Source organism: Trachemys scripta, chromosome 9 (assembly GCF_013100865.1).
Source record: "Trachemys scripta elegans isolate TJP31775 chromosome 9, CAS_Tse_1.0, whole genome shotgun sequence".
NCBI lineage: Eukaryota > Metazoa > Chordata > Testudines > Emydidae > Trachemys > Trachemys scripta.
The window spans coordinates 42018668-42037013 of record NC_048306.1 but is presented as its reverse complement, the minus strand read 5'-3'; the positions used below and the strand labels follow the sequence as shown (position 1 = coordinate 42037013).

Here is an 18346-nt window from a genome sequence, read left to right as displayed (position 1 = left end):
AACCCCATCATAGGCTAGGGCTCCAGAACCTGCTGTTTCAGTGGTAAAGGCAGTGGGGCAACAAAGACATTATTATTGTGGGACAAAAAGACACAGAACATCCAGGCTGGATGGAATCCTCTTTGTAGGGCAGCCTGCAGGGGTGGCATAATCACATACCCTTGAGCAGGCCTGATTCTATCCAGCTAACAACAGCAGGGCACACACCAGCCAGTGTTGGCATTTCTAAATGTGTTAGGAATTAAGGGGAATACTAAGTCCAAAATCAGGAGGCATGACGAAACCCAGGGCCACTCAGAGAGTGAGGGTGTGCTTGTTAGAACCAGCAGATGGATTTTTTTTAGAACTATTTTATTCAGTACCCAAACTGTCCCATTGGCAACAGGGGAGCATGAAAATAACCTCTGCCAATCATTTATAAGGTGTCCTTTTAGCAAGAGTTAATCAAGAGTAAAATTAACAGGCCTTCAGGGAAAGATAGGAGCAACACAGGCTGAGTCACAGACTGAAGTTTATTACGCTTAACAGCCCACTTGTATTTCCTTCTCTGCTACTCACAAGGGAAATATAACTGAAGCTGTTACTATTAGGGAAAGGGGTGGAGTGCTGGGAGGAACAGCAGCCAGTGGAGTAGGTTTGACTATAAAGAGCTAGGAAAAGGGAGAGAGACAGCATTTCAGACTGCCTTTGAGTCTTCAGCAAAATTGGTCATGGCAGAGGGCCGGGTCCAGTCACTTCATTACTCCATAGGGCTCCTGGGCATTGCTTCAGGTAGGAAACAAGTTTACCTGGCAAGGGAGGCTGGTGGTAGAATTGACTTTCTTGTATAATGAGGTTACACATTTTAAATAGGGACTAACTAGATTCTGTTATGAAAGAAAGAGTTCTTCCCCACAATGGGTTCTCTGAATCTTCCTTGCTTGGATAAAACCCTTAGATCTATAAACCAATCTGCATAAAGCAGTCAATAACATGTTTGTCTTGCCTTTCAAACACTGAGCTGAACTTTTCTATTTGGTTGGGAGTCAAACCTAAACTTTCCAATATAGTGTAGTTTCTAACAGAATTCTTTATTGAGATTCACTTTCCTCTTTCTTTTCTCCTTCTGTCTCTCTTCCCTGGATCCCTCTTTTCCCCAATTGCTCTCTGTTTCCATTCCTCTTTCTTGATTCCTTCTTTCTTTGCATTTTTCTGTTCCTTCTTTATCTCCCCCATCTTCCATTTTCCTGGAAAGCTTTTAAGAAGTTTCTTTTCCCCTGTGTTCCATGCAGGATCCCTCTTGCTAGCTGTGCACTCCTACAGCTTCACCAGCCCAGCCCCTCTGATCCCCAGCACGGCTCTGGGAGTCCTTCTGTTTATTATATCAGCTCTCTTGGCATATGCAGGTAAGACCAGGAGCACTGGCACCTAACAGACCTTTCTGCAGCTTTATACATATTTTTGTACTGTTGTACTATTTTGCCAGCAGTTTTGTCAATGTGCAGAGGGACTTGAGAAAGAAACATCAGTTCTAAATGAATCATTTACTGAATTAGGTTCACTGCACTGGAGGTTCGCTCATTATAAATACAATTTCCAAACTCTGTAAGAATGATAGTTTAAGGGCAGTCAGTGAATTAAACAGTGTGTTAATAAGTGTCAAGTATCAGAGGGGTAGCCATGTTAGTCTGGATCTGTAAAAAGCAACAGGGAGTCCTGTGGCATCTTTAAGACTAGCAGATGTATTGGAGCATAAGCTTTCGTGGGTGAATACCCACTTCGTCAGACACATGTTAATAAGTAGTTTGCCAAGGTTATAATCAGTTTAGGGGGAAATCACAGGTTATCATCACAGGTTATAAAAAGTTTCAAACTATTTTGACTGACTGGGGAATTACTCATGTCTCCCCACCAGGGGGAATGAAGAGATTGATGCTTAGGTTTCAATACATTTATTTTAAGGGAGGCATTAATGGGATTGCCTTGTATTGGTCCTGGCATTTTTCTAGATATTAAACAAAATGCTAACCAGAGGGGAGTGGTCATGGGTAACAAAGCTTTTAAACTCTAAGTACTGGGTTCAGATCTACTCTCAGCCAGTGCTGCCCTAAAGCCTGATCTAGAGCCCACTGAAGTCAATGGGAATCTATTGATTGGCCTCACTGGGCTTGGGATGAGGCCCTTAGCATGGAGCAGCTTTTTGAAGGCCCTTGTGAAATGGGTTGGTAGCCTTGGTTCAGCCCAGTGGGCAGGTGCTGTCTTCACATTAGGCAGTGATCAATCATGACAGAGGCCAGTGAACACCCTAGGGTTGCCAGGTGTCCAGTTTTCGACCAGAATGCCCAGTCGAAAAGCGCCGTTAAAAGTCCAGTCGGTGGCGCACTGGGGCTAAGGCAGGCCCCTAGATGCAGGGGTGATCAGGGAAACTCCGCATGCTGCCCTCACCCCCAGTGCCAGCTCTGCAGCTCCCATTGGCTGCAGGGGTGGCGGTTGCAGGCGTGGGCAGTGCGCCTTGCGCAGAGCTGCCTAGCTGTGCCTCTGTCTAGGGGTTGGGCATGCTGGCTGCTTCTGGGAGCAGCGCAGAGCCAGGGCAGGCAGGGAGCCTGCCTTAGCCCCACTGTGCCACTGATCGGGGCCGCCTGAGGTAAGTGCCACCTGGCCGGAGCCCAGACCCCAAACTCCCTACCCCAGGTTGGAACCCCCTTCCACACTGCAACTCCCTCCCAGACCCCGCACCCCCACCCGCATCCCAACCCCCTGCCCTAGGTTGGAACCCCTCCCACACCCAAACTCCCTCCTAGAGCCTGCACCCTGCACCCCCTCCTGCACCTCAATCCCTTATCCCAGCCCTGAGTCCCCTCCTGGAGCCCACCCCCCCCCAACTCCAACCTCCTGCTCCAGCCCTGAGCCTCCTCTTGCACCCCCCAAATCCCTCATCCCAGCCCCACTTCAGAGCCCATACTCCCAGATGGAGCCTGCACCCCCTCCCGCACCTGAACTCCCTGCCCCAGCCATAAGCCCACTCCCGCATTCCAAACCTCTTGGCCCCATCCCGGAGCCCCTTCCTGCACCCCAAACTCCTCAGCCCCAGCCCCACCCCAGAGCTTGCACCCCAGCCCGAACCCTCACCCACTCCCGCTCCACAACTCCATGCCCCAGCCTGGAGCCCCCTCCCGCACCCTGAATGCCTCATTTCTGGCCCCACTCTGGAGCCCGCACTCCCAGGTGGAGCGCTCACCCACTCCTGCAGACCAACCCTCTGCCCCAGCCCAGTGAAAGTGAGTGAGTGGGGGAGAGCAAGCGACGGAGGCTGGGTGGCTGGAGTGAGTAGGGGTGGGGCCTCAGAGAAGGGGAGGAGAAGGGACACGGCCTTAGAGAAGAGGCCAGGCAGGGGCAGGGCAAGAGTGTTCAGTTTTGTGCAATTAGAAAGTTGGCTTGAAACCAACTTTGTACCCTTGTACCCTTAGAGGTGAATTGCCTAATTATTACTCCAGTAGTTTGGGGGCATAAACACAAAGGGTTAAATTATGGCCACCCTGCACTGATATAAGCATGGAGAGCCTCTTACCCCTAACACACTTGTGCAGGAGCAGCCATGACTGGGTTGCTAACTACATGGGAGCACTAAAGGAGAGGTCAGTCAGCACTGCAGTCTCCGGGGGAAGTGTGTCAGTGCAAAGCAGCTATAACAACTGCTGTTTCTAAGGTTACTGCACCTCAGCCCCCTTGAGGCATAGCTGTTCCTCCATTGCACAGGCACAATGCCACAATGCCTTGCTCTATCAGTGCTGCCGCTCCCCCTCCCAACATGGCACTGGTTCACAGGGCCATAACAGAACGGAATGGAAATGGGGAAATTCTTGGGTGCCAAGTTCCAGCCCAGAATGAGCATCTCCCAGCCTAGGTATAAACTTCACAACACTAGGGGTTAGTAATGTGATCATGGAAATCCTGAGGCACCATGGAAGGTGCTTGTCTAATATAGGAAGCGAAGAGGGCATGTAGCATGTTTGTAAAGTTGTAATATTGTTTTGGGGTGATAGCTGAATTCCATTCAAACTCACATTCAACTTTAAGTCTCTCTAATCAAGTTCTTTGTCCACTTTTGGAGACAGGGCACTGTACTAGATTGACCTTGGGTCTGACCCAGGCAGGCAGTACCTAGGCTTCTTTGTGAATGACTGGTTATGTATTAAGTGCCAACAAGGTGCTCCATGCTGTACATGACATATAATACACACAGGCTCTGCCCCAAAGGTCTGGCAATGTAAATTAGACAGAAATGGAGCGGACAGGATGCAACGGGAAACCCAGAGAAGGGAGCACCAGCACTTTTTTGTATTAGTCTATTGTGACAATTATTATTGACTTATGGGCATCATGGAATTTGGACGAAGAGACGATAACGGCTTGGGGGACCCAGACTAGGCAGGGCCGTCCATGGACAAGGGTTGGAGGTGTGGAAAATGGAAGAGAGTTGGTTGTGGGAACATCTGTAAGTTCATTATCATTAAAAAGTGATGCAATTTACATCAAAATGTGGTGCTGGGATGTGTCATTCCGGCACACTGACAAACACACCCAATTGTCCTGGTGGTGTCTCTACGAGTTGGTGGCTTCCGAGACATAGTGACCTGGCATTCCTGCTTCCTTTGTTTATTTCCCTTGTAGGAGTTCAGAAGAGCCTGAGAAGTGCCTCCTTGTTCGTGTCGCTGTGTCTCACCATCTCAGTGCTGTGGTGCAGCTATGGAGTCATCCACATCCTGGCAGGGCAAGGGGTCCTGAATGGCACTGGTGATTTCCGCAATGCCGTGGTGCCCGGCCTGGCGACATTTACTCTGGGGCTCCTCATCATTGGGGTGGTGGGCTTCCTTCAAAGAGAGCTCATCCTTGCCATGGTTGCTTCTTGCATTTCGCTTGCCTGTGCCCATGAAATTGCCATGCTTTATAACACGGCTTTTGGTTCCTCGGCAGTGGCTTGCAATTATATGATTGTCTGCTTCCTTGGGGGCTATTTTGCTATGGGGAGGGGTCTTTATTTCCTCAGCAAGAAGAAAATCACCTTTCCTGGCACAGATCTAGGCAAGAGTAAGACCAATGAGCAGGTCCAAGCCAATGGTGCCAACACGAATGACTTGGCAGTCATTGGTCTGATCTTGAACATGCTGTCTGCCAGCGTCTTTGGCTGCAGGCTCCTGGGAGTGACCAGCAAGCTATTGTGGGCCAAGTACCTTGGCTTTGGGCAGCTGGGATTTACCAGATTGGGGTCTGCATTTTCTCTTACCGTGCCCTGGATACGTTGGCTGCCACATTCTTTGGTTTCACCTCTGTGCTGAAATTTGCTGGAGGCTATTCCCTCCTGTACCGGATCTGGCAGCAGGATGAGCCGGTTTTCCCCATCCCTTTCTTGGTGGTTTTTGCTATCCTCTTTGCTGTCTTGGCCCTTTTCATCACCATTAAAAGCCTGGTGGATGGCCTGTATTTGCTCTTTTACGTGGCCTACTGCATCGCCCTAGCCTGTCACCCTCATGGTTATTTTGAAGGTGGTCCCCAAGGCGTAGACGTGGCCATCTTTGTAGCCTCGGCCCTTATGGCTCTCATTTACCAGTACAACATGAAGGCGAGTGCCAGAATCCCTACAGGGGAGGGAACGGTCAAGGCCTTGCTCTCCCACAGCAGTCATCTCAAACTTCATGAAGGGAAAGACCTTCATGCTCCCTACCTTGGCTATTCCAAGTATGCCGATGCCGAGGTGCTTGGCTTTGCATGCAGCGTCCTTGCTTCCTTTGCTATCACGATGACAGTGGACCCAAGGGCACCACTTGCTACTGTTGTTATACCTTGGGTGGTGATAGCCGGAGGGATCCTTAAGATTTTATGTGGTTCAGTGGCCTTTGCCCGTGGTAAGACCTTGGAGAGCAGTGCCTTCATTCTCTATGGGGTCATGTGGATCATCTGGGGCTTAACCAGATATGGTGATCTCTATGGCACTAGCAGGGGCTTCCAAATAGCTGTAGGCATCATTGCCCTCATGCTTTTCAACTGCTTCATTGTCTTCTGCACTCTCTTCCTAAGCATTTCCTGGTTCATTTACTCCCTCACCTTCTTACTCATACTCATCAGCTTCGTGCTGGATGCAGTCAATGCCATGCCAGCTGGCTATGATATTGCTGTCACCATCATCTTTGGGCTGGCCAGCTTCTATTGCTTCCTTTCTGCCCTTTTCAACAGTACCTTTGAAGGTTCCCACTTCCCTATGGGTAGGCCTATTGTGAAGCTCAGTGGTGTTGGGGGAGGAAGCACCAAATGCCTTCACTTGCCTGCTAGGAAAGCTTCCTCAGTCAAGCAAATTGCAGGTAAGGAAAATGTATAGTGGAGAGAACAGGGGTAGGGGTTAACTGAGGGGTTTCATATTGAAGGAAGTCATGATAGAAGAACTAAATTTTTTCCCCCGTCTGAATCTAGAAACTTTGATTATACTATGGCATTTTGACCAAAGCAATATGGTCAAACTGTTAGAGCAGAAGAGTAGGGGTCAAATGCTCTGCTGGTGTAAGTGGGAAAAATTCCATTGAAGTCAATGGCTTTGCACCCACTTATGTGGTTCAATGTCTCCTGGTTCCTGTCCCTGGCTGGTCATCCCATCTACTTCATACAAATCCAACAGGCTGGCACTGCAGCATGACACAGCCTCTGGGAATCCTTGCTGGGATATTTCAAGGGGTAGAGGGGGAGGGTTACTCTCTGGATAGTGGGACGCCTCCTTGCCTGTCTGCATGTAACCTATAACTCTCCTTTAATGAACACTAGAAAATATACTGTAGTGGGCAACACTTTAGCAGCCAGGGGATGAAGCCGAGGTCCCATAGTAGATCTCTTCCATCTATATCTCTTTTGTGAGTTTATCACCCAGCAGTTCTCTGGGTTGTTTCCTGTTCTTAGAGATCATGAAGAATGGAGGAGCTTGTGGCATCCCCACAGACACAGTGTACGTTCTGGTGGCAGCCTGCAATCGACCTGATGCCGTAGAGAAAGCTTACAAGTAAGTGTTTTCACTACAGGCCCAGTGAGGGCTTCTTCTAATAGTCTAATGGAGACTCTAGCCACAGGCTGTAAGTGGCAACTGACAGCTGCTGTTGGGCAGTGTCTGCTGCAACAGGTCTGAAGGTGCAAGGGCCACGATTCAGCCCTCATAAGAGCAGTAAGCCTGCGGGTGAAGATCAGGGTTAGAAGAGGGAACAACTAGCTGGGTAATTGTCCCCTAGAACATCCAGCAGGAACATCACCCCTGCCAGCTGATGGAACCAATTGGCTGGGAGATCACAAGACTGTACAAAGAACAAAAAGTGGGGGCAGGCAGTGGGAACGCACTGTCAAGATAAAAATCATATTCATGGGAAAAACTCCTCCTCTGGGTCTGATTTCTTTTTCATGTTGTGCCCCCAAAATTAGTGGACACTTTTGAGAATTTGGGCCTAAGTGACTTGCTCAGAGTCACACAATGAGTCCGTATCATAACTTGGACTAGATCCCAGGTCTCCTTCCCCCCCGCTGAGCTGAGGGCTTTATCCGCTGGATCATGCGGCTTTTACTACAAAGGCTCTTGTGCTTGGCTGAAGTGTGCAAGGGCATGTCTGAGTCTAAACCTCCCCCAAACTGCTTCCATTGCAACTGGAGAAAATAATTCCCAACCTCCCGTTGGGTGCTAAAGAGCATTCCTTTCTTTTGTCTTCTTACCAGGACTAAGCGCCAGGCTCAGGATCGCCCCATGTCACTCTGGATTTCTAGTCTGAAGCAGCTGGAACCTACAAAGCATTTGTTCAACCCCATACTGTGGGATTTCATGGCGGCTGCCTGGCCATCTCCCATTAGCCTGGTGGTTGCCAGAGGTGAGAAAATATTGTTGCTGTCAAGCTTTCCACAAGGCGGAGAGTACTGCTGATCCAAAACACAGCAACACTGTGCAACGATGCCAGACCATTCCTCGTTTAGTTACAGGGTACCACGACTGTTTGTAGACTCAACCCCCATCAGTAAGTGTTGTGTGGCTGTTTCCCTTACAGGGGAATGGGTGGACTTCCTGGGGATGAAAGACTCTGCCAAATATGTTGGTACCTCTCAGAGCATCGCCATCCGTATCCCCGACTGCTCCATCACCACACATCTCATTGATCTGGTGAGTGACCAACACACATCTCTCTCGGCTTGCTAAGATCAAGCAGCAAGAAAGGTGATGGGTCTAATGATCACATGGGCCACCATGAACAGGTTTGGTGTCAACAACTAGAATTCAGCACATGGTGCAATGGCTAGGAACTGGTGTCAGGAGACCTAGGTAGTTCTCCCAGCTCTGTCACTGTCTAATCTTGGGCAAGTCACTTCACCCCACTGTTCCTCCAAATGTAAAATGAGATTATGTAAAGCCAGTCAGGAATTTGATAGAAAATTGCCGATTTGTCAAAACCAAAACATTTAGTGGAAAGGATTTGGAAAAAATGTTTTGGAAGTGTCAAAACCTGTTTCAATATTTTCAAAACAAGAAATGCCAGTTTTCCTGTTCTGAATGATTTTTTGTTTTGCGATTGAAGCTGAGTAAATAATCATAAAAGATCAAAATTGAAACAAAGTGTTTTGACTGACCCAAGCCAACAGTTTTTTTGGATTTTTGGCTCCTGAAAGTTTTGGAGATTTTGACATTTCATTCCGATTCAGGATGGAGGAAAATGGTCAAAATCTCAACATTTTTCATCGGATTGTACAATCCTTTCCAGCCCAGCTCTTGGTGATACTCACTTTTGTAAAGTTCTGGGGAAGAAAAGTGATGAGTATTATTATTACCGGCCCGTAATATTATTTAAGGTTAAGGTTGAAGGAACGCATAGCAGTTGTTTGGTTGAACATTTGCTTACAAGAATGTTTCAAAAAACCCAACAATCCAAATGTTAGAAACCTAGAAAATGCATAATTATCACCCCCCTTGTCCAATTCGCTGTATATTTACTAGAAAAGTTCTACCTCCGATTCACATCTAACCTCGTATTTTGAATGCAATATGATCCTTTTTTGGATTGTAGGTGTGGACTGTAGAGCAAATCATGCTTATTCAACCTAAATTATGGAACCAATGCTGTTGCTCCATAAATAACCCCCAGCAGTGGTACGTGGGGTGACAACATCGCTGCCCTGTGTTAGTATAATGCAGAGGTGGACAGCTGTATTTACCATACCAAGTCACAGAAACAGCTCAGTCCAAGGATGTGATCCACATAGCTACCATCTCAAGGCAACTCCTCTCTCTAATGTCACAATGCCACATGCTGAACGCTCTTTGTTTTCCCATTTGATACATCCCTAAGGCCATTTCCTCTGGCCTTTGCCGGGTAGAAAAGCTTTTGCCCTTTCCTGCTTTGTGCTGAGCACTTCTCCTGCTGTCTTCCTTATGAACTCTTGGTGGCAGCAGCAAATGAAGGTGTGGCCGGGTGCAATTCAGTGGCATAACTGCTGCATAGAGCGCTGCAGCAAACTTCCTACAGCAATGCTGACCATTGCACCTATGCCCCATTGATACTGCTCCAAGTGGGGCTACATTGATCACCCAGAACAGCGGGATGGCTGGTGCTGCTGTACTAAGGCAATTTATTTGGAACCTGATCCTGACCTTCCACAAATCAGACCCCTTCCCCACCACTGTGTCTGTGGGCCTCTGCTGACGAAACCATGACACCCTTCCTGTTCCTTTGATAATTTGCTTGCTGCCCATATTTCCATTGGGGTTCCAGTGTAATTTACTGTCCCATGAAATTAAAATGCTTCATTCCTTCCTGAGGAAATGTGCTCCAGGAATTATCTTAGGGCAGTTCTCTGGCCTGTGTAATCCAAGAGGTCAGACTAGATGATCACAAGGGTCCCTTCTGGCTGCAGAATCTATAAGACCTCCTCAATTCAGCCTAGTTTTCCGTATCTTCCTCACTGTACTGCTGTCCTCACACTCACACTCTGGCATCCTCCTTCAGTTAAAATGTGTTTCAACAAACAAAACAAAGTGAAACGAGTCCGTGAGCATTATTGTTTCTGTGCTGGAAGCTCTGATCAAAACCCACTTTCTCATTTTGTTCTCATTTACCAGGTTGGCCCCATTGCAGTCACATCAGCCAATCCAACTGGAGAAGCAGACACCACCCACCACAATCAGGTGTATGCCAAACTGGGAGACAAGGTAATCACCATGTGCTTCTTCACATTCATCCTGGGATCTGAGGGAGATGTGATCACAAGGTGATATTGATTTACTCCCAGCTGGCAAGTCGTGGTTACGACTAAAATCCTGAGATAGATTGTAAATTAGAAACTCATTGAGGCTTATCCCAGAAGGGCCAGGGAGGGAGAGAAAGAAGGCTGGAAAAATAAGGAATCAATATTAACACAAACATTTTTGTTTTTAAATGCACAATCTGTGACCCACCACTGTGGTTGGTTTCTCTTCAGATCCATAAGGATGTGGGTGCCATAGAGCATTTATGGACCTAGAAGTGATCAAGCCCTTGACATTCTAATGTTCCAAAGCCCTTGGGGATGTCAAAGATTTTAGAACCCTTGTTGTCTTTTGTTTTAGTTTTCAGAACTAAAGTTCTAAATCTATGACCAATGCTCTAGAGACTAAAACCACTGGGAGTTCTAAAACTTTCTGAATCTTAGGGGACTCCCGTTTTCCATGAGCACTGCCAATTAAATTACCAGATTCTTGTATTTTCCAGTTTTTAAACTCTGAAAGCAGAGTTAATGCCTTAAGTAATCCCATGAATGTACTGGATATTTCCCACTGAAAATACAGAACTTGAGACAAGTTAATGGCAACTTCATGTGAGGATGACTTAGGCTCACAACTGTTCTTTCACCATTCTCACATCTGACCATTCTGACATCCTACACATACAAAGGCAACCTTAGAGATGCTCAGCAGATGTAAACCAGGAAACGAGAGGGAGTGTGGGCTATATTGGCAGAGAGAAAGGAGAGTCAGGACAAAACTGGGAGGAAAGATCAAACCAGTATCTTAGATGCCTATATACAAATGCGAGAAGTATGGGGAATAAGCAGGAAGAACTGGAAGTGCTAATAAATAAATACAACTATGACATTGTTGGCATCACTGAAACTTGGTGGGATAATACACATGATTGGAATGTTGGTGTGGATGGGTACAGCTTGCTCAGGAAGGATAGACAGGGGAAAAAGGGAGGAGGTGTTGCCTTATATATTAAAAATGTACACACTTGGACTGAGGTAGAGATGGACATAGGAGACGGAAGTGTTGAGAGTCTCTGGGTTAGGCTTAAAGGGGCAAAAAAACAAGGGAGATATCATGCTAGGAGTCTACTACAGGCCACCTAACCAGGTGGAAGAGGTGGATGAGGCTTTTTTCAAGCAACTAACAAAATCATCCAAAGCCCAAGATTTGGTGGTGATGGGGGACTTCAACTATCCGGATATATGTTGGGAAAATAACACAGCGGGGAACAGACTATCCAACAAATTCTTGGACTGCATTGGAGACAACTTTTTATTTCAGAAGGTTGAAAAAGCTACTAGGGGGGAAGCTGTTCTAGACTTGATTTTAACAAATAGGGAGGAACTCGTTGAGAATGTGAAAGTAGAAGGCAGCCTGGGTGAAAGTGATCATGAAATCATAGAGTTTGCAATTCTAAGGAAGGGTAGAAGGGAGAACAGCAAAATAGAGACAATGGATTTCAGGAAGGCAGATTTTGGGAAGCTCAGAGAGCTGATGGGTAAGGTCCCATGGGAATCAAGACTGAGGGGAAAAACAACTGAGGAGAGTTGGCAGTTTTTCAAAGGGACACTATTAAGGGCCCAAAAGCAAGCTATTCCGCTGGTTAGGAAAGATAGAAAATGTGGCAAAAGACCACCTTGGCTTAACCACGAGATCTTGCACGATCTGAAAAATAAAAAGGAGTCATATAAAAAATGGAAACTAGGACAGATTACAAAGGATGAATATAGGCAAACAACACAGGAATGCAGGGGCAAGATTAGAAAGGCAAAGGCACAAAATGAGCTCAAACTAGCTACGGGAATAAAAGGAAACAAGAAGACTTTTTATCAATACATTAGAAGCAAGAGGAAGACCAAAGACAGGGTAGGCCCACTGCTTAGTGAAGAGGGAGAAACAGTAACAGGAAACTTGGAAATGGCAGAGATGCTTAATGACTTCTTTGTTTCGGTCTTCACCGAGAAGTCTGAAGGAATGCCTAACATAGTGAATGCTAATGGGAAGGGGGTAGGTTTAGCGGATAAAATAAAAAAAAGAACAAGTTAAAAATCACTTAGAAAAGTTAGATGCCTGCAAGTCACCTGGGCCTGATGAAATGCATCCTAGAATACTCAAGGAGCTAATAGAGGAGGTATCTGAGCCTCTAGCTATTATCTTTGGAAAGTCATGGGAGACGGGAGAGATTCCAGAAGACTGGAAAAGGGCAAATATAGTGCCCATCTATAAAAAGGGAAATAAAAACAACCCAGGTAACTACAGACCAGTTAGTTTAACTTCTGTGCCAGGGAAGATAATGGAGCAAGTAATTAAAGAAATCATCTGCAAACACTTGGAAGGTGGTAAGGTGATAGGGAACAGCCAGCATGGATTTGTGAAGAACAAATCATGTCAAACCAATCTGATAGCTTTCTTTGATAGGATAACGAGCCTTGTGGATAAGGGTGAAGCGGTGGATGTGGTATACCTAGACTTTAGTAAGGCATTTGATACGGTCTCGCATGATATTCTTATCGATAAACTAGGCAAATACAAATTAGATGGGGCTACTATAAGGTGGGTGCATAACTGGCTGGATAACCGTACTCAGAGAGTTGTTATTAATGGTTCCCAATCCTGCTGGAAAGGCGTAACGAGTGGGGTTCCGCAGGGGTCTGTTTTGGGACCGGCTCTGTTCAATATCTTCATCAACGACTTAGATATTGGCATAGAAAGTACGCTTATTAAGTTTGCGGATGATACCAAACTGGGAGGGATTGCAACTACTTTGGAGGACAGGGTCATAATTCAAAATGATCTGGACAAATTGGAGAAATGGGCTGAGGTAAACAGGATGAAGTTTAACAAAGACAAATGCAAAGTGCTCCACTTAGGAAGGAAAAATCAATTTCACACATACAGAATGGGAAAAGACTGTCTAGGAAGGAGTACGGCAGAAAGGGATCTAGGGGTTATAGTGGACCACAAGCTAAATATGAGTCAACAGTGTGATGCTGTTGCAAAAAAAGCAAACATGATTCTGGGATGCATTAACAGGTGTGTTGTGAGCAAGACACGAGAAGTCATTCTTCCGCTCTACTCTGCTCTGGTTAGGCCTCAGCTGGAGTATTGTGTCCAGTTCTGGGCGCCGCATTTTAAAAAAGATGTGGAGAAATTGGAAAGGGTCCAAAGAAGAGCAACAAGAATGATTAAAGGTCTTGAGAACATGACCTATGAAGGAAGGCTGAAAGAACTGGGTTTGTTTAGTTTGGAAAAGAGAAGACTGAGAGGGGACATGATAGCAGTTTTCAGGTATCTAAAAGGGTGTCATAAGGAGGAGGGAGAGAACTTGTTCACCTTAGCCTCTAAGGATAGAACCAGAAACAATGGGTTTAAACTGCAGCAAGGGAGGTCTAGGTTGGACATTAGGAAAAAGTTCCTAACTGTCAGGGTGGTTAAACACTGGAACAAATTGCCTAGGGAGGTTGTGGAATCTCCGTCTCTGGAGATATTTAAGAGTAGGTTAGATAAATGTCTATCAGGGATGGTCTAGACAGTATTTGGTCCTGCCATGCAGGCAGGGGACTGGACTCGATGACCTCTCGAGGTCCCTTCCAGTCCTATAATCTATGAATCTATGAATGAATAGCTCCACTAAAGTCAATGGAATGGTGCCGATATACACCAGCTGAGGATCTGGCCCTTGAGTTTTATTTAGTGCATTAATTCCACTTTGCATTGATCAAAGTCACCCAAGATCACTGGGTGACTGCTGGAAATCACCAGGGATTTCTGGTGACTTTGGCCAATGCAAGGTGGAAAAAGGAGAGGGAAGGGATGGGAATCTGTAGCATGGCTAGAACCTGTAGATAATGCTAAATCCATTGAGAAAGGGGAACTCTCCCCCCTTTAACCAACTGCCTGAGAAAGGCCTCATAATATGACTGTTGCTTACTATCAAGGTGGATGCGGTTCTATGCGATGGGCCTTCTCCAGAGAACATTGCCTCCACTGTTGTGGACTGCACCAAGATTGAGAGTGGAAACATAGGGTTCTTCAGGGTCGGCATTGTTCCCAAATCCCAGGTAAACCATCTCTTTTCTGTATTTCTCTTTCCCTTCTCACTCTCTCTCTTTCCCTTCCCCACTAAGTGGGTACTGGAAGGACAGGGAGGCACCTAAGATCCACAGGGAGGCAAAGATATCTCCAATAGTCTAGTGCTGGAGAGCCAGGGACTGAGAGTTAGGATGCCCGTGTCCTATTTCTGAGTCTGGTGTGACCCTGGGCAAGTCACTTCCCCTCTCTGTGCACTAGCTTCTCCATCTGTAACATAGGGTTTATCATATGTAAAAATCATTTGCCCATTTATGTAAAATGCTTTGAGATCCAAGGTTGAAAGATGCCTCATATGTTAGTGCAAAGGGTTTTCCTTATTCCACTAGATTAAAAGATGGTGGGGAATCTATTGCTAGTCAGCAGCTGGGACTTTGAAATGTACGTTCTTCACTTGTACCAATCCAAAAGTCTTTGAGCTAAAGTGAAGGCTGGGTGCAACTCGCAAGAGAGAAGGGCCAGCCAGTGTGGCTTTAAAAACACTGTGGCATCCTGTGATCGCAAAAGAAGCTAGTGCTGTTGCCACTCAATATCCAACTCCCAATCCTATTTGTCAACTCCAGGTGCTACAGATACTGGAGCAGGTGCAGAGGAAACACATGCAGGGCCATACCAATGGCAGCGTCGCCGTGGCGGGCCAGAAGCAGCAGCAGCACCTCTCCCATGCCATCTCCAATGGGATACATGCTGCTAGCCCAGAAGAGAGTGCATTGACATTATTCACTAATGGTGCATTCAGCGCTGATGAAGAGGGAGGAAAGCTCTGAGCAGCCCAGTTACACATTCACCAGGGAGGGGCTTTCCAGTAAGTGACATGAAGATAAAAATAGAGGATGGGAGAGAGATCCCTGTCTTAGGTGCTGTGAATCCACCCTTCTATGGATACAGCTAAACTGCCTCTGCCTGGGGGTGATTTATAACCCAGGAATGTACAGTGCTATTTTTCCTCATTGGAGTCCACCAGATTTCACCAAATACCATCTATGATCAAACAATCTTACTGGAGTGGCTTACTGGCCCCAGGTCCTTCTTCAAGGGTTTATGCTTCATCCCAATATGAAGACTGGTCATACGGCCTCTGATTTGGGAAAGTCTTTCTGTTAATGTTACTTATATTGATTTCCTTAGGGGGGAACTCTACATGAAACAAGTGATGAACCTTGCTCTCCCGCCCCCATAGACCTTTTCAGAGGCTTGAACATGAGTGCAGTGTAAACATCAAGGTAGATAGGAGATGGCGCCTGGATGTTGGCATCTTTTCCCAAGAAAGGCAGGTACCTAAAGTTTAGCTACTTGGCTCAAAATGAAGATTGCAGAAGTAGTGGAGTTTCAGGAAAGACCCTCCTTTCTGAGGGAATGATATCACCCTGGGAGCTGCTAGTATCTACACTGCAGGCACATTTTTGAAGTATCAAAACTCTTAAACCTGAGAATGCAGGCTTTTGTTCTTAACCTAGGGGCTTTGCTCAGCTTGCCTGCTGAGAGACATTTGGGTCGGGTTCAACCAGTTCCAACTCTCCATTCCCTCCAGGCAGGGAGTTGACACTCATCTATGTAGCTTAGTCTGCCCTGAGAGCAAATTTAATCCCCCCCCCCCCCCCCTGCACTGGATAATAATGTGGCATATGGGGAAACTGAGGCACACATAGGCTTCATAAAAAAATATTACAACAGTTCCCACTTTGTTACAATTCTGAGGGAACAATAAGGCCTTCTTGACTTGTTGAGGAGATGGCTTCCTTCTATGCAAAGACAGAATGTTGCATCATTGACTTATTTAATTTATTTTGCAGAGTCTCTCATTGTAACTTTTTTTACTGATTTTTCAAAAAAAAATCAATAAAACATTTCTAATAAAATATACAACTTGTAACACTGAACAGCATTACCATGCATGGTGATTATCAGACCATCTGCAAACCAGGAGCCATGTCTCTGAAATGAATTTAAACACTTCACAGTGCCCTAATCTGTTATCCAGATATCCCTCAAGAATATAGGGAATTGTTCGTACCCTTCACAAAAGCTGCCCATGTCTCAAATAGGAGAGAGGTCATAGATAACATCAAAATTCATCTGTGGGATGGTTTCAATAGGATTGCACTTTGAATGTAAGCTCTTTGGGGCCTTTGTTCTGTGTTTGGGTCTGGGTCCCATGACTAGGGCTACTAGGTACTATGGTATGCTAATAATAATGCCCCTGAGATGAAGTGGGCCCCATTCCTTAACCAGGTTAAATAACAAGCAGGCATCACTGAAGAAGTCCAAGGTGAGGAGTTTCTGAAGAGGGTTAATCCAGAAAGGTACCTAAGTATCACAGACCTCTTCCCCAAGGACATCTAATAGGGAGCCCCAATGGAAAGCTTCTGGATTCATCATTGTTATGCACCTTGAATAGTACTTTATACCAGTGAGTTCAAAATGGGTTGAAAATTCTGGCCCCTCTCAAAAACCCCAGTCTGGATTCTTTCCTCCTCTCCAGGACAGTTCCCATTGGCCAAGTGGCCAGCCCCCATAATGTTAAATTATGTTCTTGGCCTCCTTTAAATCCTTAAGTCCAACTGGAAAGGCTCACAAGTGCCTCATTTTGCAACAGTGTCTTCTTCTGGCTCTGTAGGGAAGAGTGTTAATGAGCTCCAGAGGGCTTCCCTTCTAGCCCTGCTCAGCAGGAAGGGTGTTGGGTGTACCACAGGGCCACAGGCCAGGTAGGGGATGAAGGGGATGGTTAGGGGTCTCAGAACTCCATCAGAGGGAGGTGATTAAAGTACACCATGACATCATCAGTGATGGGTACATAGGTCCATAAGTTCATTTTGGTTCCATCTCTGAATCCTTTGGGCTGGAAAACTTTGGCTGGAAATCACATGTGAGATTTTCAACACCTCCTCTTCCTGGCTGGGGTTGGAACTAATCATTCCAGAAGGGCCTTCTCAGCAGCACTTTGGCCTTTGCAGTCCCAGAAGTACAGAGGCAGCCATGACAATGAAAAGCAAAACCCAACACAAAAAGAGTATTTGTCATTCTCAGGAAAGATCAACTTCACCTTTTGCTCCTGGAAATGACATCTTAAAACAGGCCTGTTGGCATTGCAACTGGGTCTAGCACCTGTGACAAAGTTCCTCCTCTATCTTGGTGGGTCCTGCGCTTATTGGCAGATTTTCTTGCCTCAGAGATTCACCATGTGGGTTGGGGAACAGCCCAGAGACCCTCCCCTCTGGAAGAACCCACAGTCCAGGTCAATTGGGAGGTTTGGGGGGAACCTGGGCCCGCCCTCTATTCTGGGTTCCAGCCCAGGGCCCCATGGACTGCAGCTGTCTATAGGGCCTCCTGTAACAGCTGCATGACAGCTACAACTCCCTGGGCTACTTCCCCATGGCCTCCTCCAAACACCTTCCTTATTCTCACCACAGGACCTTCCTCCTGTTGTCTGATAATGCCTGTGCTCCTCAGTCTTCCAGCAGCACACACACACCCCTCTCTCAGCTCCTTACTCCCAGCTCCTCACACTCAAACTGAACTGAGCTCCTTTTTAAAACCCAGGTGCCCTGATTAGCCTGCCTTAATTGATTCTAGCAGCTTCTTAATTGGCTCCAGGTGTCCTAATTAGCCTGCCTGCCTTAACTGGTTCTAGCAGGTTCCTAATTACTCTAGTGCAGCCCCAGCTCTGGTCACTCAAGGAACAGACAACTATTCAGCCAGTGACCAGGGTCACTTCAAACAGACTCCTGTACCCCAGTGGCCTGGAGGAAGGTAGGTAGAGAGCTGCTCCTCCTGCTTCTAGGCCCTGGGTTTTCCCTACAACTGCTGTCTGTTGCTGCTGCTCCAGCTACTCTCCTGGCTGGGCTAACCCTCCCCCCACTGCATCTCTACTACCTGCTTGCTGGCTGGCTGCTAGACCCCTACCCCTCCTTGGTTGCTGCTGCTCCAGTTACAGCCCCTTGGGGGGGTGGCTGCTGGCCCACTCCCCGGAGGTGGGGAGAGAGGAAGCCA

The 18346-nt window shown here is 46.7% G+C and overlaps 1 protein-coding gene across 1 annotated transcript; it reads left to right on the top strand.

The window, feature by feature from the left end:
• The first annotated feature begins 585 nt into the window (after positions 1–585).
• LOC117883436 lies at positions 586–16152 on the top strand. Its single transcript, XM_034782727.1, is given in 10 exon segments — positions 586–771; positions 1272–1385; positions 4651–5193; positions 5196–6335; positions 6922–7021; positions 7720–7868; positions 8043–8155; positions 10106–10195; positions 14206–14328; positions 14920–16152. Coding segments are annotated over 10 exon segments (2637 nt in total). The 5' UTR covers positions 586–710; the 3' UTR covers positions 15124–16152.
• The last annotated feature ends 2194 nt before the right edge of the window (positions 16153–18346 follow it).